At 40.3% G+C, this 26,003-nt stretch overlaps 2 protein-coding genes across 2 annotated transcripts in view; one reads left to right on the top strand and one right to left on the bottom strand.

The window, feature by feature from the left end:
* Positions 1-9,616, top strand: part of NPC1 (NPC intracellular cholesterol transporter 1) — a 30,440-nt gene extending 20,824 nt beyond the window's left edge. The window contains exons 15-25 of the mRNA XM_059815870.1: positions 412-539; positions 631-771; positions 2,612-2,701; positions 2,812-3,002; positions 3,804-3,919; positions 4,495-4,624; positions 5,022-5,222; positions 5,893-6,124; positions 7,254-7,367; positions 8,164-8,326; positions 9,012-9,616. Of these exons, the coding sequence (XP_059671853.1) occupies positions 412-539; positions 631-771; positions 2,612-2,701; positions 2,812-3,002; positions 3,804-3,919; positions 4,495-4,624; positions 5,022-5,222; positions 5,893-6,124; positions 7,254-7,367; positions 8,164-8,326; positions 9,012-9,094 (1,589 nt within the window). The 3' untranslated portion in view covers positions 9,095-9,616. The remainder of the gene's footprint in view (positions 1-411; positions 540-630; positions 772-2,611; positions 2,702-2,811; positions 3,003-3,803; positions 3,920-4,494; positions 4,625-5,021; positions 5,223-5,892; positions 6,125-7,253; positions 7,368-8,163; positions 8,327-9,011) is intronic.
* A 40-nt stretch (positions 9,617-9,656) lies between these two features.
* RMC1 (regulator of MON1-CCZ1) lies at positions 9,657-25,600 on the bottom strand. The gene is made up of 20 exons (XM_059815871.1): positions 25,415-25,600; positions 23,040-23,116; positions 21,497-21,581; positions 21,062-21,118; positions 19,905-19,991; positions 18,555-18,695; positions 16,814-16,917; positions 16,245-16,334; positions 16,028-16,133; positions 14,652-14,763; positions 13,531-13,575; positions 13,294-13,347; positions 12,848-12,976; positions 12,388-12,494; positions 11,540-11,659; positions 11,279-11,356; positions 11,015-11,119; positions 10,861-10,929; positions 10,492-10,717; positions 9,657-9,736 (listed from the first exon to the last, which is right to left on the bottom strand). The coding sequence occupies exons 1-20, from the start codon at positions 25,598-25,600 to the stop codon at positions 9,657-9,659; spliced, it is 2,058 nt and encodes a 685-aa protein (XP_059671854.1).
* Between the last annotated feature and the right edge of the window lie 403 nt (positions 25,601-26,003).

Genomic DNA, 26,003 nt, shown 5'->3' on the forward strand with positions numbered 1-26,003 from the left:
GAGGTGTATCTTATGTTGCTATCCTTCAAGTATAAATTAGCTTTCTTTCATAATGCACTTGTTTACTTGGAGTGTAATTTGCCATTGGTTCAGCTTGCATTGAGTGGCTTAATATTGAAACAAGGTCCTGCTTGACAGCACTCCCTAACTACCCTCTTATGCAGACTGCACAAGACTATAACTTTGGAATTGAGAAATGTCTTAAAGCTAGTCACTACTTTGCACAGCCTTAATGATATCAAATAGGTCAAAGACAATAGTCGTAGCCAGGCTCAGGTCAGATGTTTTCCTTACGCTGAAGAGAAAGGCTCTTCGTCCTGCTAACACTTAAATTGGATATCTGTCTAGAAAATGCTCATGCGTTTCTAAGAGAAGGGAGCTTTCTTGTTTAAATTGGGTCGCTTCCTTCAGGGACACTGTCTACGATGCCAGCGGTTCGCACATTCTCCCTTTTTGCTGGAATGGCTGTGCTCATAGACTTTATTCTTCAAGTCACTTGCTTTGTAAGTCTCCTGGGCTTGGATATTAAGCGTCAAGAGGTGAGTATAAATGCACTTATAACTGCAGCATAATACAGATGGCATCTGGCATGCAGAACTGTACTAAATCTGGCATTTAATCACTTTTCAGAGAAATAGACTGGATATTCTGTGTTGCATCAAAAGCAATGAAGAAAGGAGCAGAGTCCAACGTTCTGAGAGCATCTTATTTCTGTTCTTCAAAAATCTGTATTCCCCTTATCTGCTTAAGGATTGGATGAGACCAATAGTAGTATGTATCCCCTCTTTACATAAGCAGTCATCTAAACTTGAACAAAAGTGTAGTGAGCCTGAAAGTCTCATACTGAAGAAAAATCTTCAACACAATGGAACAAACGAAGCTTCTAGGATTTTTGCTTTCAGCATTAGTATTAGAATAGCTTTTGTAACTGCAAGAGTATTTCTAGTAAATAAGGGGCTTGACTTTGGATTGTCCAAGGCCCAGATTTAAGAGTTGCATTACTGACATGAAATCACTTTAGGCATATAGGTGGAAACAGGCAACATGGATTCACCAAGGGGAAGTCATGTCTGACCTATCTGACAGCCTTGTACGACGGCATGACTGGATGGATAGATGACGGGAGGGCAGTAGATGTTGTCTACCTTGACTTCAGCAAGCCTTTCGGCACTGTCTCCCACATCATCCTCATAGGCAAGCTTAGGAAGTGTGGGTTGGATGAACGGACAGTGGGGTGGATTGAAAACTGGCTAATAGATATTGCTCAGAGGGTTGTGATTAGTGGCACAGCGTCTAGTTGGAGGTCTGTAACAAGTGGTGTTCCCCAGGGGTCAGTACTGGGTCCAGTCCTGTTCAATATATTCATCAATGACCTGGATGAAGGGATAGAGTGTGCCCTCAGCAAGTTTGCTGATGGCACAAAACTGGGATGAGTGGCGGACGCACCGAAAGGCTGCGCTGCCATTTGGCATGACCTGGACAGGCTGGAGAGTTGTGCAGAGAGGAACCTTATGAAATTCAACAAAGGCAGGTGTAGGGTACCGCACCTGGGTGGAATTAACCCCATGCATGAGTACAGGTGAGGGGCTGACCTGCTGGAGAGCAGCTCTGTGGAAAGGGACCTGGGGAATCCTGGTGGACAACAGGATGACCATGAGGCAGCAATGTGCCCTTGTGGCCAAGAAGGCCAATGGCATCCTGGGGTGCATCAAGAAGAGTGTGGCTAGCAGGTCGATGGAGGTTACCCTCCCCCTCTACTCTGCCCTGGTGAGGCCGCATCTGGAGTACTGTGTCCAGTTCTGGGCGCCCCGGTTCAAGAAGGACAGGGAGCTGCTGGAGAGGGTACAGCAAAGGGCTACAAAGATGATTAGGGGACTGGAACATCTTTCTTACAAGGAAAGGCTGAGGGACTTGGGTCTTTTTAGTGTGGAGAAGAGAAGACTGAGGGGGGGATCTTATTAACGCTTAGAAATACTTAAGGGGTGGGTGCCAGGAGGATGGGGCCAGTCTGTTTTCAGTGGTGCCCAGTGGCAGGACAAGAGGTGACGGGCACGAACTTGGTCACAGGAAGTTCCATCTAAACATGAGGAGGAACTTCTTTACTTTGAGGGTGGCAGAGCACTGGAACAAGCTGCCCAGAGAGGTTGTGGAGTCTCCTTCTCTGAAGATATTCCAAACTCACCTGGACGCATTCCCGTGCAATCTGCTCTAGGTGAACCTGCTCTGGCGGGAGGGGTTGGACTAGATGATCTCCAGAGGTCCCTTCCAACCCCCATCATTCTGTGATATGTCAAAAATCAGCACATGGTGGCTCCTATGCTGCATTAATCTAGAGTGGCGTTGCTGAAACTGTGATTCAGTTTGCGGTTATTGTGCTTATTTACAGAAGGTGTTTGGCATATCTTTCACTGCTGCCTTCTAAGTATAAATTTCCCCCTTATGGCTCCACAGGGAATGCTTGCGTAGCTAGCTTTTACTGCCACTGTTGTACTAAGCCTGGGCAGCATACTTAAATTAGAGCCTCTTTTGCATAGTTGCTATTAACTTAGTAAATTACTTCTATTGTTTGTTTCTGTATAGTTCTTGCTTCCATGAATTTGCTTTTTTGCAGGTAGCAGTGTTTGTGGGTGTTCTGTCATTCAGTACAGCAGTTATGCACAATGTAGAGATTGGACTGGATCAGTCTCTCTCAATGCCAGATGTAAGTCTTAAGATCATGTTGCTCTTCAGTAATTTGTGGCTGAATTGAAACCTTGATGTCTTGTGCTACCTCAAAATTATGTAATAGTAACTCAAAACTTTCTCTTTAAGGACTCCTATGTAATGGATTACTTCAGCCAGCTCAGCAAGTACCTGCATGTAGGTCCTCCTGTCTACTTTGTCCTAGAAGAAGGGCACAACTACACCTCTTTGGAAGGGCAGAACATGGTGTGTGGTGGAATGGGATGTAATAATGATTCACTTGTCCAGCAAATCTTCAATGCTGCAGAAATTGGTAGCTAGTAAGTCTTTCATGCTTTTCTCTCCATAGTCACATGGAAGAGATGTAGCTGACCAGTGTGTCCTTTTAATTTAGTTCGGCTCAGCTGTTGATTGTACAACTGACACTCTATTGTACTTGCTTTATACTGTGGTTTTGGGAGGTGGGGGTGGTGGGAAGAAGCTGTGGCAATCTCCTAGAATGAGGATAAAACCTGTCTGGAGTGGTGGGATATATCGATGTACTTGGGTTTGGAAAAGGGGCTTGATCCTTCAAGGACTCTGGAAATGGTAGGAAGAAAAATTCATGAAACCCCCTCAGTATGGCTAAGCTTTCCTGGAAAATGACTTGCATGCTTAGCTTCTAAACTTAGTGGATAAACTAGCTTAGCCTAGCAAGGCTAAGCAGGAATTGTATCTGGAGTTCAGTAGCTAACAACTGAAGAAAGCTTCTTCCTGATTCCTTCCACTGTAGTTCAGTCGTTTTACTTCAGCTTAACTAAAGGAGGAGCCTTGCTTGAAAACTGAGGCAAAAATATCTAGAATAGGATGGGGCACGGAGTGGACAGGGGAATGGAAAGCTGAGTGAGCTTGGCAGTGGAACTTGAATGCACGGAAGAAGCTCCTGCTGTTTGCTAGCTGCAGTGTTATGAGCAGGACTGGCTCTTGGATGGGGTACTGGAGCAGGGAACTACATGGAGATTTAAGTAGCTTGGACCAGAATGAGTTGACATGGAGTAAGTTCACACTGGAGAGATCAAGGGATGTGTTCTGGAATGAAACATAAAATTACTGATGATGGATCTGTTACATTATTTTGTTAGCACGAGGATAGGCTATGCCCCATCATCCTGGATTGATGACTACTTTGACTGGGTGAAGCCGCAGTCATCCTGTTGCAGAGTCTACAATACTACTGGACAGTTTTGCAATGCTTCAGGTATTAGCATCCATCTTGTTGCTATGGGATTAGCTTGGTTTAAAAGTTTCACAGCCAAAACATTTTATCATGGCATGAGTCAGGCGAATAGCTTTTCTTGCTGTGAGCAGGCACCTCCTGAGTTGCCCTCTAATTTGTTTTAACTACTGTTTGAGTAAACATAAATATTCTACTGGAATGCTGCAGGCTAAAGACAGCCTACCTAGACAGCCAATGTAATGACTATTCAAAAAATAACTTGTTATAAAAATTTTGACCCTTCTCCTGGTTTCATTAGAGCACACAAACTTAGTGCTCTGTTTTTGTTCAGATCCTTCAATTTGATATAATTCTCATTGGGTCTAATGTAGATAATGCACAAGTAACTATGTTGTTTGGTAGCCTTTGCCTTAGTAGTAATAAATAAAAATAAAGGACTACAAATATTATACAGAATTTCAGGGTTGATCAGTTATTTCATCAGTGAAAATGCTTTTTATGGAATTGTATCCTGTAGTATTGCAAGTCAGAAATTACTAGTGTTAAGACAAAGAGTACTTGATCCTGTAGCTGACCGTCTTCCTGTATTTCTTCAGTCACTGATCCATCCTGCACTCGTTGTCGACCACTGACTCAAGAAGGCAAGCAGAGACCACAGGGCAAAGACTTCATGACGTTTTTGCCAATGTTCCTGTCGGACAACCCTAATCCTAAATGTGGCAAAGGGTAAGAGCCATGTTCTATATATCTTGCTTAGACCAGTGTGTCAAAGATACTTGCTCTGGAAGTGTGACTTTTCTTGTCTGCAAGGTTGGATATTTAATGTCCTTCTAAAAGGCACGCAAACATTGACATCTCACCTGTTCTATAGTATTTTTCTGAAACAAAACTGGGAAAACAAATGCATCATCAACTAAATGGAACAGCAGCTTTCCCCTGTACAAAGAGAAACAACTTCTATAGTCAGTCTGTTCTAGTATATCCTGTGCAGTCTTGAAGTGTATTGTGCTCTGAAGCTTTTATTAGTTTTCGAAACTGTTAGAAACAAGATTGTAAGTTATACAAGCTAATGAATTTGAATGGTACTGATATTGACATCTAAAATGTTACTATGTTTATATAGAGGACATGCTGCATATAACTCTGCTGTCAACTTTATAAACAACAAATCTGATGTTGGAGCAACTTATTTTATGACTTACCATACTGTACTGAAAACATCATCTGATTATATTGATGCTATGAAGAAAGCTCGGGTTATAGCAGATAACATTACTGAAACCATGGGCATCAAAGAGAAAAACTACCGGGTGTTTCCCTACAGGTATGCTTACATCTTGCCTTAGTGACAAATACTCAACTTGAGCAACTGAGAAAAGGTACTAGCTAGTAACATCTTAGACTTGAGTCTTCAGTTTTGTCTAACAGAAGGTAATACAGAGATTCTGGAATTTCTAGTAAAACCACAAAAATACAACTTATATCCACAGCACTAACTTATCTTTACTGTGGTTGATAACTAACTTAAATCAAGAAACCTGTCCTTCACTGCAAAGATAGCTCTGGCTTCAGCTCAGCCACTTACTAGTTTTCATAGTAGGGTATCTTTACAGCTGAAATACTCATCTCTTTGTTTCAAAGAATCCTATCCATCCTTATGGTCTCGCTGCATAATGAATTGGTTCAGACCCTCTGCAGTAGTTCCTGCAGATACCACAATCTGAGGAACTGCCTTCTGGCAACTACTGTAGCTGCTTGTATTGAAGGTGGGAATTACCCTGACTTCCAGATGCAACCTTTATTTGAAGTGTTAGTGAAGAGTTGTCATACAGCAGCCAGTGTTCTGTAAGAGTCATTCCACTAATGCTAGGAAGCCAGTTCCTGTTGGTGACTTTTTTTATAAGGAGGGAACTACTTATCCTTAGCACAGAAGCTAATCTAATATTAGCATGTAACAAGGAAGATGACTAACTACAACTTTCTTCTTTCCACAGTGTGTTTTATGTCTTCTATGAACAATACTTGACAATTGTGCATGATGCTGTGTTTAACCTCTGCATCTCCTTGGGATCAATATTTTTGGTGACAACTGTGCTGCTTGGTTTTGAAGTATGGGCTGCTGTTGTAGTTTCAGTAACTATTGCTATGATAATCGTCAACATGTTTGGAGTGATGTGGCTCTGGGGCATCAGCTTGAATGCAGTTTCATTAGTAAATCTTGTCATGGTAAGTTAACAAGACATCCCTCTGCTTCTGTTTCCAAGTCTTGAACAGTTCTGTGTGTCTTATGTATATATTAGTGATACTGAATAGTGTTTTCTACTAAACTTTTTGACAGGCATTTGAACAGTAGTGGAACTATCTTAATACATCTAGATGGTGTGTAGAATAAACCTGTTTTCTGACAACTAGTCTACTACTGATAAGATACCGCAGTTGAACTGCAAGCTATACTGCATCTGGTGGTGGTCTCTTCTGTTCTGCAGCAACAGTTGTATTGCTACTATATAGGCTAGGTGCTGTTGCACATTAGCAGAGGTTGTTCGTGCCTAAGGTAAGGATACATAGGTTAGTATTAAGGCTTCTGCTGTATTTATGTTCTACAGAGTAGATCTGTGATGTGCTAGCACCAGTATTGTTCATGCGTAAATGGGAGAAACCACTTGGGCAGAGAGTGCCTTGGTGAAACACTCCAGAACTTAGCAACTAATAGCTGAGTGCTGGAGCTCTGGCTTACCTTGCTCTCTAGAGATTTACTGCAGATCTGAGAAGGTTTGAGAGAGTAAACTGTTGCCCCATGTTGCAACTAGGCATGTGTTCATGCAAGTCTACCTGCTAGGTACGTTTAAGGCTTGCCAACTGTTCAATCAATATTGTAAATGACTATTTAAATAGCTTGCTTTTAAGATTAAACTAAAGTGTTAAACTCAGCTGAATTTTTATGGTATCAAATCAGCATGTATACTCAGTATTACTCTAAAGCAATGTTATTGCAGCTAATATCTGTAAACTGATTTTTAGCGTTCGGTATTCACTGCACGCGCTGCACTGAAGCCAGCTTTCTTCAACGTCAAGAAGCTTTTGTCCTCCAAAATGATCTCCTGTTCTGATTCCTGTTTAATCAGATTAATTGTCTATTAGTAATGACTGGTGGTGAAATGCCATACAGTACCTGTAACGGCCTCCAGTAACCAAGCAATGCTGAGCTTGTAACTTGCAATGACATTTTAACCCTGGGAAGGGAACACAGCTGCCAGAACCTCTCTAGCCTGTCTATAGAGTTCTGAGTAGAGACCTTACCATGAAAGTGCTTGACTAAATTATATTTTCATGTATGTTTCTTTTAACTCTCTAGAGTTGTGGTATTGCTGTGGAATTCTGCAGTCATGTGACGAGAGCGTTCACTGTTAGTACCAAGGGCAGTAGAGTAGAGCGGGCAGAAGAAGCTTTGTCTCACATGGGCAGTTCAGTAAGTATCTATCTATCTACTGTATGGAGGGGGGGGAAATGAGTAGCCAAGTTACTTTACAGACTATGCCAATATCCTTATGTCATAAGGATGGCCTTGCCTTTTCTTTTTGGAATACTTGATTAAAACTCTTAAGAGATCAACCTAGGCTTCTACTAGTAATAGGGGTGATCAAAACTCAATTTCTAGTCTGATGTTACTACTACCTAATAGTAGAGAATAGAGCTAAAAACCTTAGCTGAACTAGTAGTTTGGATTAACCTTGAATTATCCCATTCTGTCTTACAAATACTCAGAGGTGACTAGGAAAGGTTGTTCCGAATATGGGATGCAATTGAAGCTTTGGGAATGCAAGAAAGCCTCAGTTTGTAGGCAGTACTGTCATGTCACTTAAACTAAGATAAGCAATGTGGATGGTGTTGGAATAGACTGTTTTGGTGATACATGTACTGGACCCAGGAAAGGAACTTCACTGGAGTGTGAGATACAGATGAAAGCCATTACTAAAGTATCTGCCTGAAGTAAAAATCAAACTAAAACTAGGTGGCTGTACAGCTTAGAGTGGATTTTTAATCATACTGAGCCTGGCCTGTGGTGTCAGGTTCTAGTGGGACCAAGAAATTGAACTCCTCCTGAGTAGGTCTTGGATTTGGTTCTAAGGACTAACAGGTAAGGAGGTATACTGCATATAGGAGCCTCAGATTACATAAGAATTTTAGAAAATGTTAAATACTTAAAGCAAATGAATTGCATAAAGCCCTATTTATGACTTAAAAACACTTCTTTTTATTGACAGGTTTTCAGTGGTATCACACTGACCAAATTTGGAGGAATTGTAGTACTGGCTTTTTCCAAATCTCAAATCTTCAAGATATTCTACTTCAGGATGTATCTAGCTATGGTTCTGCTGGGAGCAACACATGGACTAATATTTCTTCCAGTTCTGCTTAGTTACATAGGTAAGATGTGACAGTCTGCTGTAGAACGCACTTCAAAGAAAAATAGCTGGCTACCTGTGGACACTTTCTCTCCATTAAATAGGAAGGATTGCAAGAATAGAAAGCAGTACTTGAATGTGCCTCTGGGTCATTCAAGTAGCTGGTCTGTTAGGAAGCAAGGGTTGACTGGTGGCAGTGCAAGATCACAGTTATGGGCACACTGAACTGAAGCAACCACAGCCTGCCCTGTGCGGTTGCACTGTGCTGTTCCTCATGGAGGTGGCTGCCTAGGCCTGTGTGGCCCAACAGACAGCAGCATGATTAATGTCTCTCAACCTGGGCACAGGATGGCAGGTGGAAGCAAAAAACCTGCTGTGGGACAGTGTTCCAGCATTTGCAGAAGTGATCTTGGTTTGCAGTAAGAATGGTCTAAACACCATCCTCTTGAATTTGGAAATTCATGCCTATGGTGTAGTTCTTAAAAGCAGAGTTTAACTGAGCCTTACTTAAGGGGGTTAAGACTGATGGGGATTCACCTACTGCCCTTGCTGCTGTTGACACCTATTAACAGCTGAGGAGAAGCATGTTTCTGAAGTCTCATCAATGTTAAGCTGGACCTAGACAACTAAGATCATGCATGGTTCTTGATGGCTGACTGATCTGCTCTAATGTTGAGACTTTGGAATAACTCTTTTTTCTCTCTCAGGCCCATCAGTAAATAAAGCTAAAACTCGTGCAGCACAAGAGAGGACCAGAGGTACAGAACGGGAGAGACTCCTCTACTTCTAGTTTTTAACAGTGTTCAGTGGACTCCATGAACTGTGGCTTAGGCCCAACTCTTAAGAACTGAAGTGCAGCAATGTTCTATGACTATCACACTGTAACCACCACTGACTTGACTCCTGCATAGATTCAACTAGAGAAGATAACCAGCTGCAGCTTTGGATATAGCTTTAAACTCAGGAAATGCTACGTGTGGCTCATGTAACAGTATTACTAAAACTAGATGTGTTAACAAGATTACTAAAACACTTCTGTTTTCAAGAGGTTGCATCTTTTTCTTCTAGAAACCTAAACCAGCTGTATTGCGAGTTGAATAGCTTTTTTGTCAATGAAACTGAGGTGACATGTGTATGAGAATGGACTGCTAAACTACTGACACTAATTTTAAATGCAGGTCAATGCAATTTTTGTCTCTATTTTTAGGGGGAAGCCATCACAGGTTGTAATATTTTTAGTACTATTTGCCAAAATGTCTTGTATATACTTTATTATAAAATAGCAATTTTGTAGTTCAAAAATCTACTTGAATGCAATAAATTAAGTTTATACATTTCAGTGGAAGAGTCTTTCAGAAAGTTGTGGGCTTCATGAGAGCTTGTTCTCCAAAAACTTGTTTGAAGAAGGTGACGTGTTCTTCACAATGTTCACCTAAGGGGGGGGGGGCACAAAATAAAAGTTTAACATTAACTTTAAAACTCAGAAACTGAGAAGCAAGATTGTGTAGTTTAACTGAACTTAATTTATAAGTACTAATTCTTATCTTTAATGCCTTTGAGTAAAGGAGGTTTAACAATTTTAAAGCAGTGGAATAGTGAGGTATCTCCAGTCCTGTGACAAGTATTCTTGTGGTAAAGCAGATGTCTGATCTAGTTCCTGTATCTAACTAGCAGATTCATATCATGAGAGTTTTTCTGTCAAGATATAAAATCTTGGAGTGGGATTCTGTGCCTGTATACTATCTGGTGCAAGCAGTTTAGCTTGGTTTTTAAAGTGAGAGGAACTGTAGTATAAAATAGGCCTTGAATTTTTGTAATCTGTGGAAACAGGCAACTGAACTCAAGGTTTCTTGACCTAGTTCCTGGCTTCAGTAGAAAGCACTAATTGGAGATAATGGCTTTGCTAAACTAAGCAGTACAAGCAGCTGCAACCCAAACAGGTTAGCTTAATCTGCAAGTTCCTGTTTGGCTCAGTCTCTTTACTCCTGGGTGCAGTATACAAAGGGGTAAGACAAGTTAACTTTGGAACTGTGCTTAAAGATAAGTCTAAAATACAGGCTGGAGTGCACCAAGAGTTTTACCTTATAATAGAGACTTATAATAAAAGACTCAGCTGGAGTGGAAGTGAAACAAGTCTTAGTTCTGTTTGCACAACTGAGTATCTTGGTCTAACTGCTTATTGCTTACCTGGTGTGAAACTAGGGTTTCCTCGTAACCGCTGGTTTCTTTGTTCAAAGAATCTGAATATAGTATAGAAAAGCATGTCATCTTCTGCTTGTTTTGCTGCGTCAAGGAATTTGCGGGCTGAAATACTGTCGTGTCCTCCAATACCCCTGATGAATCTCAAGGCAGCCAAAACTTGGTGTTTGGACAACAGAACTTCCACTATTTCATCATTTGCTGTGGAAAGTCTCTGTGAAGTCAATCACAGCTGTAAGACTATGCTTCTAATGAATGACTGAGATGCTAGCTAGTCACTTCAAGCTTGGTCAGGTAAGCTGTTTGACAAGTCTAACCCATATGTGACATGGAGTTACTATAGTCTGAAATGCTTACTTTTAACATGTCCAGAGACAGCTGATGTGCAGGAGGGTAAATGCTTTCCAGGGACAGTAACAGACAAGCCTAGGGCAAAAGTAGAAATAACCTTAAAATTCTGAAGACTTCCCACCTCCATCACTAACTTATTGAAGCTTATTGTCTTACATACCAAAGGCTTTGAGTCACTAAGCACATGGTACTGCAGAAACTGATGAAGCATGTAGAACAAGTTATGCTGAACAAGGGTTTTGATGACCAGCTCATATAAGTAGTGCTGTGAATGCAAGAAGATGACCATCAAAGGTATGTCTCAATACCAGTTTTTACAATCTAAAGGTAGTATTGTATAGGACTTAGACATATGAGGAAGACTGATCTGAAACTCCATGTAATTTCAGAGTGAAGTGATGTACTTGGCATGTAAGTACTTTACCTGAACTGCAATCTGGAACTGGTTAAGAGAGCGAATGTATTCCATCAAGACTGCTATAGTGAACTTATGAGGTGCTTCCTGGACAAGAAAAAAGTGTTAGGTGGAACTTGCATAGCTTCCCCTGTTCATGACAACCCTGTCAGAATGGGTATCAAAATACCCTAATCCTGACAATAAAGTTTTTGACAGGCTATTTCAAGCAGTCAACTTAAGCTTGCTGCTCTGAGGCTGTTGCCAAACTAGCACTTAAAATTAACTTACCTTCTTCTCTGTAAATACAGATAAAACATGTGTGTACATGTCAGACTGGTCAATAACTGCTTGAGTGCGGACTGGACGTTTCAGGAGTGGATTACTTCTACTCAGGCCTGCTTCTACCACCTACAAGAAGAAAGCCTTTTTAAAAGAAAGCTGTAGTGTTGTACAGTTTTAGTCTCATCTGTACAGAAACTGTTTTCCACTGGGAACATAATTATAAACATGTTTTGTTACTGAGCAAATTCACATCTGTGGCCATGTTATACTGGATGCATTCTCTCCAATGTGGGCTTTCATATTAAGTTCAAAACTGCTTTTAAGAGTTATATAGATGTAGCTGCTGTTATATGCCTCAATCATCAGGAGATGAATCAAACTGACTATGCCACAGGCCCTCAGCTTTAGAAGGACTGTTAGTATGCAGCTGTACTATGTGAGTTAGTGCTTGAACTTGGTGTTTTAACAGAAGTAATTGAGATGCATCAGGGCTGCATATGTTGTGCAGTAGTATAGTGTGCCATGAAATCAGTGGTTTGGAAGCTATTTTCATAGTTATGGCTTTCAAGTTGCTTTTTGAACTTCTACCCTCTCTCTGCTTTCAAGCACTGGGGTATGTTACTTGTCATGCTGGAGATGAGCTAGGCAGCATCTGCCACAACAGAGTGCTAAGTGGGGATCTTGGTGCACCTTGCACAGTAGACCACCTACTGGGAGTCCAAGGCAGCCAGGACCTTGGGGCAGGCCTGAATTTCCTAAGTAAAGAGCAGGTATTTTGCCTTCACCATGATGCAACCTGAAATACAAATAGCATCATCCTATTATTGTAAGCTGTTGTAGCCAACATGGTTTACCATAGTATAGCTTTGCTCAGCTTCCAAGTACTTCTTGTATTCATGATTCAGTTTGTCAAAAACAGTTGCAATCACAGACAGTGATCCCCTTTCTGGCTCACTGAGCACTGAAAAGATAAAAAGAAAAAAGAACTATGAGGAGAAATAACCAAGGGCTTAATGTTGCCTTTTTGAAAAGGTGATTGCTACTCTAAAGTTGATTCTAAACTTTAAAGAAATGCTTTCAGTCATAAGATGTATTTTAACTAAGGGGGGGGCAGGGAAGAGTTTGAATTCTTTCATGCAATTAAGTAATTCCTTTAGAGTAGTGACAGAGTAGTCTACTCAAATGACTTTTTTTACAGGACCAAGCTAGCTTCAGAGGTGATCTCAAATTAAGAACAGTCCAGCTAACTTGTATGAGCATTTATGAATAAGCAGTATTGTACTTTCAAGAGACAGAAAAAGCACATGAACTTACTTTGAGAGCATACAGATAGAATAACCATTTTGCATTCTTTCCTTTGGAGAAGGAAATCCATTAGTTTTCCTTTATCTAGCAAGAGGTTAACTACAGGTTCAAGTTTCACTTGAAGACTCCAGAGGTAACCTTGATTTAAAGGAGTAAAACAAAAAGTGAATTGCCTTACATAATATAGCCTAGACATTAACTTCTCCATCTTAAATGAGAACACATCTCAAGTTATGACTTATTTGCCTTCCTCAGTGTATGTTGTTTTAGAGCAACATTATGCCTGAGAAGTTGTAGTAAAGATATGGTCATCCTCAGTTATTGCTACCAAGAGTAGTCATCTTACAAAGTACATCTGCTGAGTCACTTTGCTTTAAGCAGCTTTGTGCATTGAAGGTATAAACTACCCCCCCTTTGGCATTGTGTATAGTAGAGTCAAACACCTCACCACTTACCTTCACTTGCACTGATGATAATATCAGGTTGAAAGACAATCCAAGAAGAAGAATCTAAATGTTAAAGTCTTAACATCCATATTAACATTGATTCTAAAGTGTTGCTACTAAATTCACATTACTGTACTGAAGCAGATCCTATTAACATACACTCATTTACTGTCACACCTTTACTTCCACACTTGGTACATAGAATGAGGCTTCAGTAAGACTCTTACACTTGTATTTAAAGGATACAGAGTTTACATGGAACTGGAGACTGACTTGTCACAGAGGCTGGACCTGCAGAACAATTAACATTATGTGAAGAACAGTAGTACTTGGGCAGCTCTTCTACACTAATAAAATATGAAATACAATCTTACACTGAAAAGGCAACTATGGATTCTAACATGTCTAGCAGTCCTACAGCATGCAGGCAAAAAAGATATATCCATTTGTGTAGCCAGATCATCTACAAAGAAAATCTGACACTGTGAAAAGGCAAACAAATTCTTCAAAATATGATTGTTTTGGTTTTTAGCCAAGTGAAGTCATGAATGCAGAAGTATTCCACCTCTGGTACTATAATTCTAAATATACAGACCCCATTTGCTGCATTTATATGTAATCACTTTAGTTTCTTAAAAAGCAAGACTGGTTTGTACTTTCTGATCCTAACCTTTAATACAAACCTTCACCTGCAGTTTTAACATACTTGCTATTAGTGACTTCAAAATTCAGATGTTAAAGAGCTTATAAGGTGCAATCATTCCTATAGAAGCATCTTTCTCTTCTGTAAAGAGAACCACACTGCTCTCCCAGATGCTAGTGGAACTATGCTCTGACTATTTCTAGCTGCTTCCAGCTTGAGGGTAATTATCCGTTACACTTCTAGGACAGAAGAACAGAAAGATAATCCAAGAAGAAGAATCTAAGTGTTGAAGTCTGAACGTTGATATGAAGCAATGCTAAGGCATTGCTTCTAAACTGGTACTGAACTTGATTCTAAGCTTGGATTGTCTTGGGAAGTTAAATAGTCATGACTTAAGCCTGAAAAGCATGAAGTGCTTTTGAGCACACACACAAGCTTTTATAGCTGTGGCCAAAAAAAACCCAAACCAACTCTGAAGTGTAAAAGCAAAGTACTATGGGAAGTATGCACCTTAAACAGCAACTCTTACTTTTCTGTAGTAGGCACAAGTTTGGAACACAAATTTATGCTCAATTCCTTCTTACCTTCTTTCCTCCCTCACCCTATCCTAAACATGTGTAATAGAAATGTTAGTAACTAGCATCCCAAAACCTGAAGCACTCTTGTATGCCATTTAGATAATCTTGATAACAGTATTAGGATATTTATTATATAGTAGTTCTACCTGCTACAGGTATTTGATAGGGTTGTATTGATCGAGCTGGAAGTACAAATTGATGGATGGTAGTAGACCCATCAAATTCTCCTTTTAGCTTGATGTCAAATATAACTGAAGTCTGCAATTGAGAAGAGGAAATTAGTATTCACAAATGTGAATTACCACCCATTTACATGTATTCAGGCTGCTTTTCACATTTCCATCTTGTGTTCTCAGAATCATAGAATGGTTGGGGTTGGAAGGGATGTGCTGTGGCTGTTCCAGGGTCTCACCACTCTCACTGTAAAAAAAAATCTCTTTCTTATATCTAATCTAAATCTACCCTCCTTCAGTTAAAAAACATTGCCCCTTGAACTGTCACTACAGGCCCTGGTAAAAAGTCTCTCTCAGTCTGTCTTGTACATCCCCTTGTAAGAGATTCATGTCAAATTCACTGCTTAGTTATGGATGCTAGAAACCATGAGGAAAATTCTGCATCTTCCCATGATACCCTCATACTTTTACCATTCAGTCTTGTTCAACTCGGGTCACTAATGCTTCTACCTAGTATGGACAACATTCTTAGCCTTGCACAATGGAAATTAGCTTCACTTTCAGTGCTAATAAAATATGACTTCAATTATTGGTATCTGCCCTATTCAGTCTGATTTTGTTTTCTGTGTTTATATTGTCATGTTTATAGCTTGATCAAAATGCTGGAGAATAAGTGTTCTGGATTAAATGCTAATGTGTAGAATTAACATGAATTATAAATGAAACATCAGCTAATCATCTTAATGAGATAACATGCCCCAGCTCTTGAAGCTGCCCAAGAAAAGATACTACAAGAAGCCAAAGCCTTTCCACAAGTTAAGAGCAAAGTACCACTTCAGCTTTACCACTGGTCAAGCCTTGCTACTGAGTCTACTGACAAGCAAGTTTTACCTATGCTACCATATGCATAAGATCATTTGTGTTCATAGAAGTGTTTGCAGATCCGGGCCTTCAAACTAAAGGAGCATAAGTTTGTGTCATCACACACATTTGAATGATATGTTTTTATATGAGAAGTTCCAGGTTTAATAATTTAGTGTCCAATTTAACTCTCCCTCTTTGTATAATGCCTTAAAAGCCTACACCATGCAGCAGCAGAGTATCATAGGAAACTAACAACAACAAAAAAAAGTGCAAGAAAAAACAGCCCTGATTAAATGTTAGCCCAACAAGATAAAAGGACAACTTTGACTCTCTTATACCCTTATGGTTTTGTTCCTGCAAATACTCTGGCTTTTGGAACAGCTAAGCACATGCAAAAATATTTTCTAGAGCTAACAGGCATCATTATTAAAATCTGCCCCTAACTTTTAAAAGTTAAGGCACAAGATAATATAAATAAATCACACCTCGGTATCCTGATGATGTACTACCACCAAGTTATCCACAACATTCAGTGCAAACTTTCCAGTTCTGTTCAGCTTTAAAATATGTGTCTTCTTACAGGAACCCTCTCTATGGAAATAGAGGTGAGAAGAAATGGTCAGTAAGCTTGTTTAAACTAGAAAAGCTAATGTCTCTTACACACATGTGAATTGCCACTACTGTTCTTCCTTTTGCTCTTACCTTGGTAAGTGATAGAGGACTACTTCTGCTCCTGTACTATTGGAAGTCCTTGAGTGATGCCTCAAATAGAGAACATAAAGCTGCCCATATCTAACGAGACAATAGGATTAAAGCATTAGTTTCAAATAATAGCTCCACTGGTCTATTAGAGCCACACATTTTATTCTAAAAGAACAGATGTGAGATTACCTAAGTCAAATGATCAATTAACATTAGAAGTGGAAGACTAAAACAGCACTTGATAAATCACAACACACAGCCTATGCTCATGCCAGTTAGGCATCTAAGAACAACTCTACCAACTCATCGGTTCAAAAATGAAGCATTCTCAAAATTTATGTACTAATCAAGAACAATTTCATCTAAGACTTTTCAGTTAGCTTCCCTTCCCTGCCTTGCCCCAAGGGAGTTGTTTAGATGCTTTGTTCAAGGCAGTAACTGAAGTACTTTAAAGCAGTAGTACTGCTAAGACAAGAAACAAATGCAACCATATTAATGTTCCTGTCTTTTCTCAGCATCCCCAGACTGTCATACTTTTCCAAGAAAGGCTTGATTAGTTAGATACATACATTGTAGCCATAGCAATATCTCTTTCAGAAAGGCTGAGCTTGGAGGACTTGGGTGCTGCAGGTAACTCGATTTCAAATTTTGATAGTTTTGACATTGTTCCGCTCTGTTAAACAGCAAAAAAACCCCAAAAAAATCCATTAAGAGTTGAAACAGAAAGGTCTCAAGTAACCTGTAATCAAACGCTGCATCAATAGCACCCACATCAGGTGAAGAATAGTGATAGCCGACAAGAAAAAAAAGGGCCTGACACTTTCTTTCCTACTGTGATCCTAAACACATACTTATGGTATTATAATTTTAGCAGCTTTATCATCTTGATTTTATACCATCAGCTTCAGCTAGCAAAACATTTCCATTTTCATTAAGTCAAGACAAATTTGTATGCAGATCCCATTTACAATTGGTCTGGAGATCTCAAACAGCAGCTCTCTTTAACTTCCTTTCTTCCAGCAAAACATATGCTCCAAGTCTTAAATAACTGCTTACTGGGAAGGGGAAAATATCAGTACCTCCTACCAGTCACAGTCTGCTTTTGTTCCTGCTAACTCCAGAATCTGCCTTATACTCAGAGGTTTCCTCTCCCCTCTTCCTCTTTTCCTACAGAATTTATATTTAAGCAAGATTTCAGAGTTTCCAAAGCTTCCATTGAAATGCACTTCCCATTCTCATTATCTCATTCTTGAGTGTGAAGTCTGAACACAAATATATGCTTTGCTAGAGCTCTATTTTCAAAGATATTTTAGTACAGTACCTTTCTCAGGAAATCTTTAAAGATTACCTTCTGAACACAAAAATTAGTTAGCTTCAAGCTACAGCTTGACACAAAATGTTAAGGAGGGTGAAGCATGACCTAAGTCCTTAAAAGGACAGCTGTGAGAGGCTATTAAGTTCCACCCAGCCACCTAAGAGAATGGCATTTCAGGATCCAGTACAGACCCTACACAAGATCAAACCAGGAAACCCATTTGAATAAGCTTCTTTTTAATCTCTTCCCTTAGACCACCAGAGAAATTTTCCTAATCCTTTGAGAGAGGCAAGATTAACTCTGTACTTATTTTCCTCATTTTTTAAATCATCTTACTGCATGATTAACTTAAAACAGGTTCTAGTTTTTACTACACACTTTTTCCAATCCAAAAAGAAAAATATTTCCCCTGTAACCTTAAGTGTTGTCCACAGGGAATAACACCAAGAGAAATAAATACTGTAAACAAAGCCCTTTCATACTTGGGACAATAGTTGTTTCTTAAGTGCTACCTTTTTTCTTGCTTTTTCAAATTCATCCACTCACATTTGGAAGGTTGTAGTTATAATCACAAGTGAAAGGCCCTTAATATTTCTTTATTACCACACTACAGAGTGCAAATACCCATTGTAAAATTAAATAATATATACTTATTTAAGTGAAAAAAATCTCTTGAAAGATATTTAAGTTGTCAAATATTAGGTCACCGATTTTTTTTTTTTTCCCCCTTTCTCAAGGTCAACGGTCTAACATTAGCAGGACACACCTCTTTCCAACGAGGACATAAGAAAGAGCAAATTACTTAATTTTAAGCCATCACCTAGGAACTACCTTAAAGATTTCTGCTTTGTCCTTTGCTTATGGTCATATAAGGATGTGAACACACACACCCCTCTTGAAAGAAATCCAGGAAAAGCATTAGCATATTTGAATGAAGAACCAGCCTAAAACAACCAAAGCACACAAAATGAAAAAATTGGAACATATCACTTTACCTTGAAATAGAATGGCTGCAGGACATTGCCAAGGACAGTGGTCGACAGAAGAATAACAGAGCTCTCTGGACAATACATGTACCAGTTGACATTAATACTCTGATTCTTCAGAAGTTTTAAACTTCTTTTCTCTGGTAATACCTGGAAACACAGGATATTAGCATAATATTACCATCAGGATTCCAGCAGCACCAATGGTACTACACAGTAGCTAGGAATGTTAAGTGAGAAACAGTTAAGTGTAAGGGCATTTACAGTGCTAGAATTAAAAATCAGAAACCTGACAATTACAGCTTAGGCTCCAATTTACAGTAGCTAAGGAAATGTGTACCAAATCCTCCTCAAATTCTAGTGAGCTGAGAGGTGCTGTCTCTTCCCCCTCATCCAGGTCTGGGTATAATTTCTGTCCATAATAGAGAAAACCCCTAGCTTGACACAACTAGACAAGTTTTATTAAAAAGTTATTGTAATATCTTTGCTGCCTTCACTCCCCAGCTTCCTTAATCTTTTATTTTAAGAACTAACACAGCATATAAATTGATTCTCTTCATTTTAAGGGCTTAAATAACTTCTTTTCAAAAACACACTTACTTGATTTGGTCCTTTTACCTGCAGTTCATAATCCTTTTAGGTGCCAAATATATTTTCCCCCCGCCTCAATCAGCAGGAAATAATGCCACTTTTTCAGTTACTTTCTTTAATTACTGTTACTAATAACTAGTACTATGTGCAACACCGTGTCTTAGCTCCAGGACTGGAACTATTAGGAAGTGCACAACTTTGGAGGAAGTTTATAATATCCCTCATCATGAATGTCAGAAAGGGCTCTTTATTCATTAGATTTCTTCAAAAACATACGCAAAGGTAATTATACATAACACAGAGAAACTCAGACAATGAGATCAACATAGGAGAAAGCTACCGATTTGCAGAAGGGTGTCACTATCTAGTCAACTATTTGTTTGTTGCTGCATTATAAGCATGCACACATCCTCCCCAATGCTGATTTGTTTTGCCTAAAGTGATATTTCACATTAGATTTAGATACTCATTTCCATACAAGCCAACATCATCTATTAATTTAGAGTTCTCACGGCTTAATTCAGTAGTCCTTTACACAGGGTCTTTGTTAGCTGTATGAAATAACCTGTTAATGATAAATTCCCTTTGCCCCAAAAATGTATTCCTCTCAAACCAAAATAATTGTAGCCTGCAAACAAACCAGCAGAACTTCTTTTTTAGTAATGCACTTTCTCAATTAGAGAGCTAGAAGAAAGGAATTCAAAGATACTGTCACAAATTTACATTTTCAAATCTCTAAGTATGTCCTACAAGAGTTATTTGTATTACCTGGTAGAATTCAATGCCTTGATCTGTGATGAAGACGATTTCTGTAGAACTTGTCCAGCAGAATCCTAGAATATTGGCATTCTTTGTCTTTTAACAAACAAGCAAACAAACACTCTTTTACTTGGAAAAAAATAACTATTCAGATAAGCTAATATTCCTTAACAAAGAACACGAGATCAAAGGCAATTTAGTTATCCTATCACTGGAGTTAATGCTTTTGGCCACTAGACACCCAGAATGCATCAGTTACTTTTGTAAAGACTCCCAAAACTATGATGTACACAGCTACTGTATGACCTGAATTTTTGGCAGCGTGTAAGATTTACAAGTGTATTATACAGTTAAATTTTCATTTCTCCCTGAATACAGCCAGGTTGTTCTGGCTGAAATCATACTGCCAATTCAACCAATTCCTGACATGAAAAGATGGTTCCATCTGTGGACAGAAATCAAGAACTAAGTGGAAATATTTGCCATGACTTCGCTCATAACACTATCATAAATGCTTTGCTAGAATAGTTTACTCAAACACATAATTCTAAATAATGAAGCAGAGAGTGCTTCAGCTTTAAAGACTACAGGAATAAAGGGATCTGTGCAAATCAGATATTTAAAAATTTACGTTAGCATTCTATTACCCCAAAACGTAATTCATCTTAGTTAAAAGTTGGAAAGTACCAAACAATGACAATGGTACTTGTTTCTGGTAAAATAATCATCAAAAAACTAGAAGGGTTGTTTAAAAATACCAAACATAGTCTGCAAACTAGTAATAGCTTACTATCACTGATCAGTGAAATCAGGGTAAAACATCCACATTAACACATCTGGCATTAGTATAATTACTGTCCACTGTTTTTGTATCATCAGCACTTTGTCTCTTCTCCATCCCAAACCCCAGCATTTGTTGCCTTCACAGCATTTCTAGTCCTTTCGAGGAAAGAATTAAAGTGACTGGACCAGGAAGTTTTTTATGGTATTGTTAATACCCGTTCGTTTACCTCAATTCAGATAGATAGTAGTGACTACATATGTCATTTACTTCATGTTAGTGTTTTGGAAGGTATCTCTGTTAGTTCTATTCTAGAGTACAGGCCACCAGCATAACTAACATTAGAGTTTCACTTAAGTGTATAAGCTTTGGTCATTTAACTTACCTTACATTCCTGTGTATATTCAAGCTGAGGGCTATCTGGAATAAAATTCAAGAAATCCTGCAAAAACACCCATGCAGTGTGTTAGCAATTACGAAGTACAGACAAGATACATACATATATACAAGAGAACACATACTAGTTTATCAAATTATTTTGGATGAGATACATAGAAGAAAAACTTGACGTACTATATTCCACTTCATCCCTGCCAGGGAATTCTTTACAGGTCTTGGCTCCCCCCCTACTTTTCTTAAATGATGATACTAGCAAGACAACAACGTTGCCCGTTCAGCCTCTCTGGACAATAGAGGAATTTTCACTACAATTGTTGTTAGCCACCAGACCTCTTGAACCTTTGCCTCAGAGGCTTCTACTCTGGTACTATAAATAGATTTCCAGCTACAATTCCCTATCTGCAGGTTGTAGGTTTCTTACCACACTCTTCAAAGTTCTCTGTACAGCCAGTATCTTGTTCCCCAAGGAAAACTTGATGCACTTCACTTCTCCTTTGTCTTCCATCCTATAGAGAAAGAAAAAGAAGTTATGGAAGTATCATCTAAAATAGTTTCTTACAGATCTCTGTAATACACTCTCAAAAAGAGAACGAGAGGGGGGAAAAGTGTAATGCAAATGCTTTTGAATACAACTTATGAGTGTTGCTGGACAATTACAGGATTCAAAATTCAGACTGGAAGATAATGGCAGTTCACTCTTCAGAAGTTCTGAACACAACCGTTAACAGAAACATGGCTAAGGTCGCACAGATTAGCACCTGAAGTAACTACAAATGCTCAGCTCTGTTGGCCTGTGATGTGCAATTGGAAGACTGTGGGACTATTCAAACCTACATTCTCAGTCCTGTCCCAGTGAGTCTGGAGTTCTGCAACACTCACCAACATCCTGCAATCGGCTCCTTTACTTACAGAACTACTAAGTGACTCAAGCCTACTCGCTTCCCCATTAGGACACATTCTCTAGAAGAACTGATGTTAAAGGGAGCGTGAGGCTGTTTTCACATAATTTGAAAAAATAAAGAATGTATTCTTACCAAACAAGCATCAGTGCAATTGGCATGAATGAGGTAGTTCTACTTCCAGTATACGTTATTAAGTCCAGACAAAGAGAGCTAGATAGTCAAGCAGGAAAACTGTGGAACCTCCTGAAGTTCGCTGAGTATTTTCAGCTCCCTCAGGATTTGTGACAAGAAGGGTAGTCAAATTAAAAAGTCAAATAAAAATAGCAACTTCCAGGACAGGCCTTATGTAATACCTGACAGATCACTGTAAATGCACTTTGACTACAAACTGCTTCATCCATATCTGGATTGAAGTAACCTTCAAGCAAAAGAATACTTTCTTATATATGGACAGCAGAGTGAGAGAGCCATTGCTCTTAACAGAGGAATATATAAAATAGTTTTCTAAAGACAAAGTAGTTTCATTGAAAGTACTGTTGTCAGGTACTGCAAAAAAAACATTTCAACAAGAAACGGAAGATATAAAAGACAATTCAGATTCAACAAGAAACAATGCAAGGAATCTACATGTAGAAAACACTTTGCTTGAATCACAGGCATGAAATTCAGAAATTACGGTTCTCTACAAATTTAAGTTCACTTCATTTTGTTTAACTTGCTAAACTGCATCCTTGGTAAGTCACTGCTGTTGTAGGAATCACAAGTTTGAATCTCCATACTCTACTACATATATAGCTTGTTTTAATAAGGCATTGCTGTTTCAAAAAAAAAAAAAAAAAAAGCCACAGCCTAATGACTTTTTTTCCCCCCCAGAAGACTATAAATTCATGAGGGCAAAGCATGTCATCTTAATTGCAAGATTACATCTAAGAAAAGAATCAAAAGATGACCACAACTACATCTAAGTTTTGTGCCTGAATTATAGTATATCAGAACTAAGTACCACATAATTTTAAGACTGCAGAATTCTATCCCAAGACAACAAACATGAAGGTGCCTTACCTGAAGGAAATGGGATTTCTATCCTCCAAACCTTTAACAACAACTCCTGTAGCTCCTCCAGATCGAACAGCAAAAACCTATAAAAAAAGAGTTTTGAACATATTTGTAGCTTATTCAAAATCATAACCTTAACTTTCTTTTCTATAAGCCACACCTTTAATTTTTTGACTAGACACCATTTTTGTTCTTATACAGATATGCCAGTTCATACTGAGATTCCGTAAATAATCAATTCCTTCCTCTGGAGCTCCAAGTTCAATTGGAGTTTGGAGTTGACAGGTTTCCAATGGTACTGTGACAGTGTTGCAGGCATATTTTGAACTACTGGGCAAGTTAAAACAGTAGAAGTCTATATAAGCTTTTCTCTTTTTTTTTTTTTTTTTTTTTGACATATTCATATTTTCCTAAGTCAGGTACTAGTAAAAGTGTCTGAGACATCAGGGCATTGTTTAAAACAAAATCAGCTTGGGGATTGGGAGCAGTGCAACTCAGTGACCCAGAAGCTTGATCTTGTCAGAACATGTTCTTAGATAGGAGTAGTTTAATAGTAATCTGCAGTTTTGCCTGTACCTAAGAAGTTTCAGCCGACTTGCATGAACAACTTAAAGAATTCCTTTAGCACAACTGCACACATATATGTATAAAACCTGCGAGAGCTATACGGCGTGTTGAGCTGGATTAAGGTAACATTAAAAAAAAGTCATGCTGCTACAAACTTTAACCGACTTAGAAAGTCAGGCATGTGCCTTATTTGTACTTGTTGTACATGTAGAAGCACTAGACACACAGATCCAATCTCAGAATAACAGATACATTGTTTTGCAATATTAGCCATGCTACTGGTGCAGTATGCTCATGCAGGAATACACATGTCAAGACTATAAAATGCAAGCAAGTCCACAGCCTTACTAGAATGATAAATACTTAAACTACTTTTAATATTGATGTAGGTAGAAAATTAAGGCAAAACTCTCTTAATCTTTACAAGACAAGAAAATAGCAAGGACAGACCGCTCAGAAGGCCATTCATGCGGGAAACTGCCATTGAAATGTTGGTTACAAATGGTTTAGAGAATCAGAAATTAAACAATTTTAGAGTAGCAAGAAAACATGGAGAATGAAATTTACAGTTGAAAATAATTTTCTTACAAGCGAGCTCTTAACAACCAGTTTATGTGTAGTCATATCGCATCCACACTACGATACAGTGTCTCCTCACAGGCACATTTAAGCAATCTTATTTCAGCTGGCCCCCAAAATGTAAGTAAAGGATTATGGTTTACAAAGAGAAAGGACACCAATAATTTTGAACAGAGTGCAACAGCAAGAAACACATCCCAGAAATACTCCTCCCTCTCCAAATACGCCACTGATCATGTCCACACCACACGTGGCAAACCATGCCATTTATATCGCGAAGAAAGCTTGAACGTTTCAATTCTGTGAATGCTGACATCACAGAATGGTTACAGGAATCAGACTGAGAAATGCATCCATATCTATATAAGTCTCATAACACACTGTGAATCTTTTAGCTATACTGAGTTGAATACTCAGAAGCCCATAGGGATATTAAGGAGAAACACGCTTAAAAGAACTAAAGCCAAGAGATGAAAAGCGATCATCTGCTCAGGTCCAAGCCACAAGTGAAGCTACAAATATTAATTTTATGAATATACTGAACTTTAGGAATTGAAAAGGGAAAAAAAAATAAATCAGGGAAATGAAGCTAACAGTGAAGTGACAAGGTTTGTCAGTAGTATTGGGACATTTGGAATAGAAAGAAAAAGTGATGACTCTGAAGAATTCCAGAAAGACCTTATGGCAGTGAGAGTAAAGGCAGGTGAAATTCAACCTAGTAAGTCTATGCTGATGCGTTTGAGAAAAAAAAATTCCACCATCTCTAGCAAGATGACAGGTTCTGAGCCAGCCACCCAACAGCAAGACCTCGCACGGCAGCGGTTCCACAGAGGGGAACAACCAGCCTGACGCTCAGCAGCAGAGGAGAGGGGAGAAAATCAAACCCAGGCCTGAGAGCCTCCAGACCCCTCTTCTCGGAGAGGCAACAGAGCAGCAGCGGGAAAGGCTGAGGCAACAGGCCCGAAGCCGCGACCCCAGCCCGCTCAGCCACGCGAGGCACGGGGGGGGTGCACGGAGGGGACACCCAGGATCCGCCGGCCGCCGCCCCCCCCCAGACCCCCACCACGGCAGGCTGGGGGCTCGGCACCCACACGCAGCCCCAGGGCAGGGGGTGGGCCGAGGCCCTGAGGCGACGATGCGCCGGTCGACAAACACCGCCCGGCAGCGTGTCAGGACGGGGAGCGCGACCACCCGCCGCCCCCGCGGGGAGGCCCCGCTGCCGCCGCTGCGCCCACCTGCTTGTTGGCCTCGTCGAAGAAGACGCAGTTGACGGGGTTGGCCTTCTCGAAGTGCACGGGCCGCGCGCACAGCGCCAGGTAGCAGCCGCCCTCCCCAGCTCTGGCTCCGGCTCTCCCTTCCTCTCCTTCTCCTCCTCCTCCTCCCGGCGCCTCTTCCTCCCCCGGCGGCGGCTCGCAGCTCATGGCGGCGGCTCGCGGCGCAAGTCACCCGGCGCCAAACGGTCGCCAACAAACCCACCCCACCTCTCGGCCGGCCGGCCGCTTCCTGTTTACACTCCCCTCACACGTGACGCGGGACCGGCCTGCCTTAAAGGCGCAGAGCAGTGGCCGCGGCAGGAGGGGAGCGCGCGGGTGGCCGCCGCGGACGCGACAGCAGGTGAGGAAGCGGCGGCTCAGGGCTGAAAGGGCCCCGCCCCGCGCTTGGGCGCGCGCCTCCCCCACGGGCGGTGGGCGGGGCCCTGGGCTGCTCCGCCTACCCCGTCGCTCTCCGCCCAGCCCCGGCTCGCCTCCGCGGGCGCTATGGCGTGGCGCCTGCGGCCCGGCCCGGCCCTCCGCCTCCCCGCTTGCCGCCCGCGGGCAAGGCGGT

The sequence above is a fragment of the Gavia stellata genome, chromosome 3 (genome assembly GCF_030936135.1).
Source record: "Gavia stellata isolate bGavSte3 chromosome 3, bGavSte3.hap2, whole genome shotgun sequence".
Taxonomy (NCBI): Eukaryota; Metazoa; Chordata; class Aves; order Gaviiformes; family Gaviidae; genus Gavia; species Gavia stellata.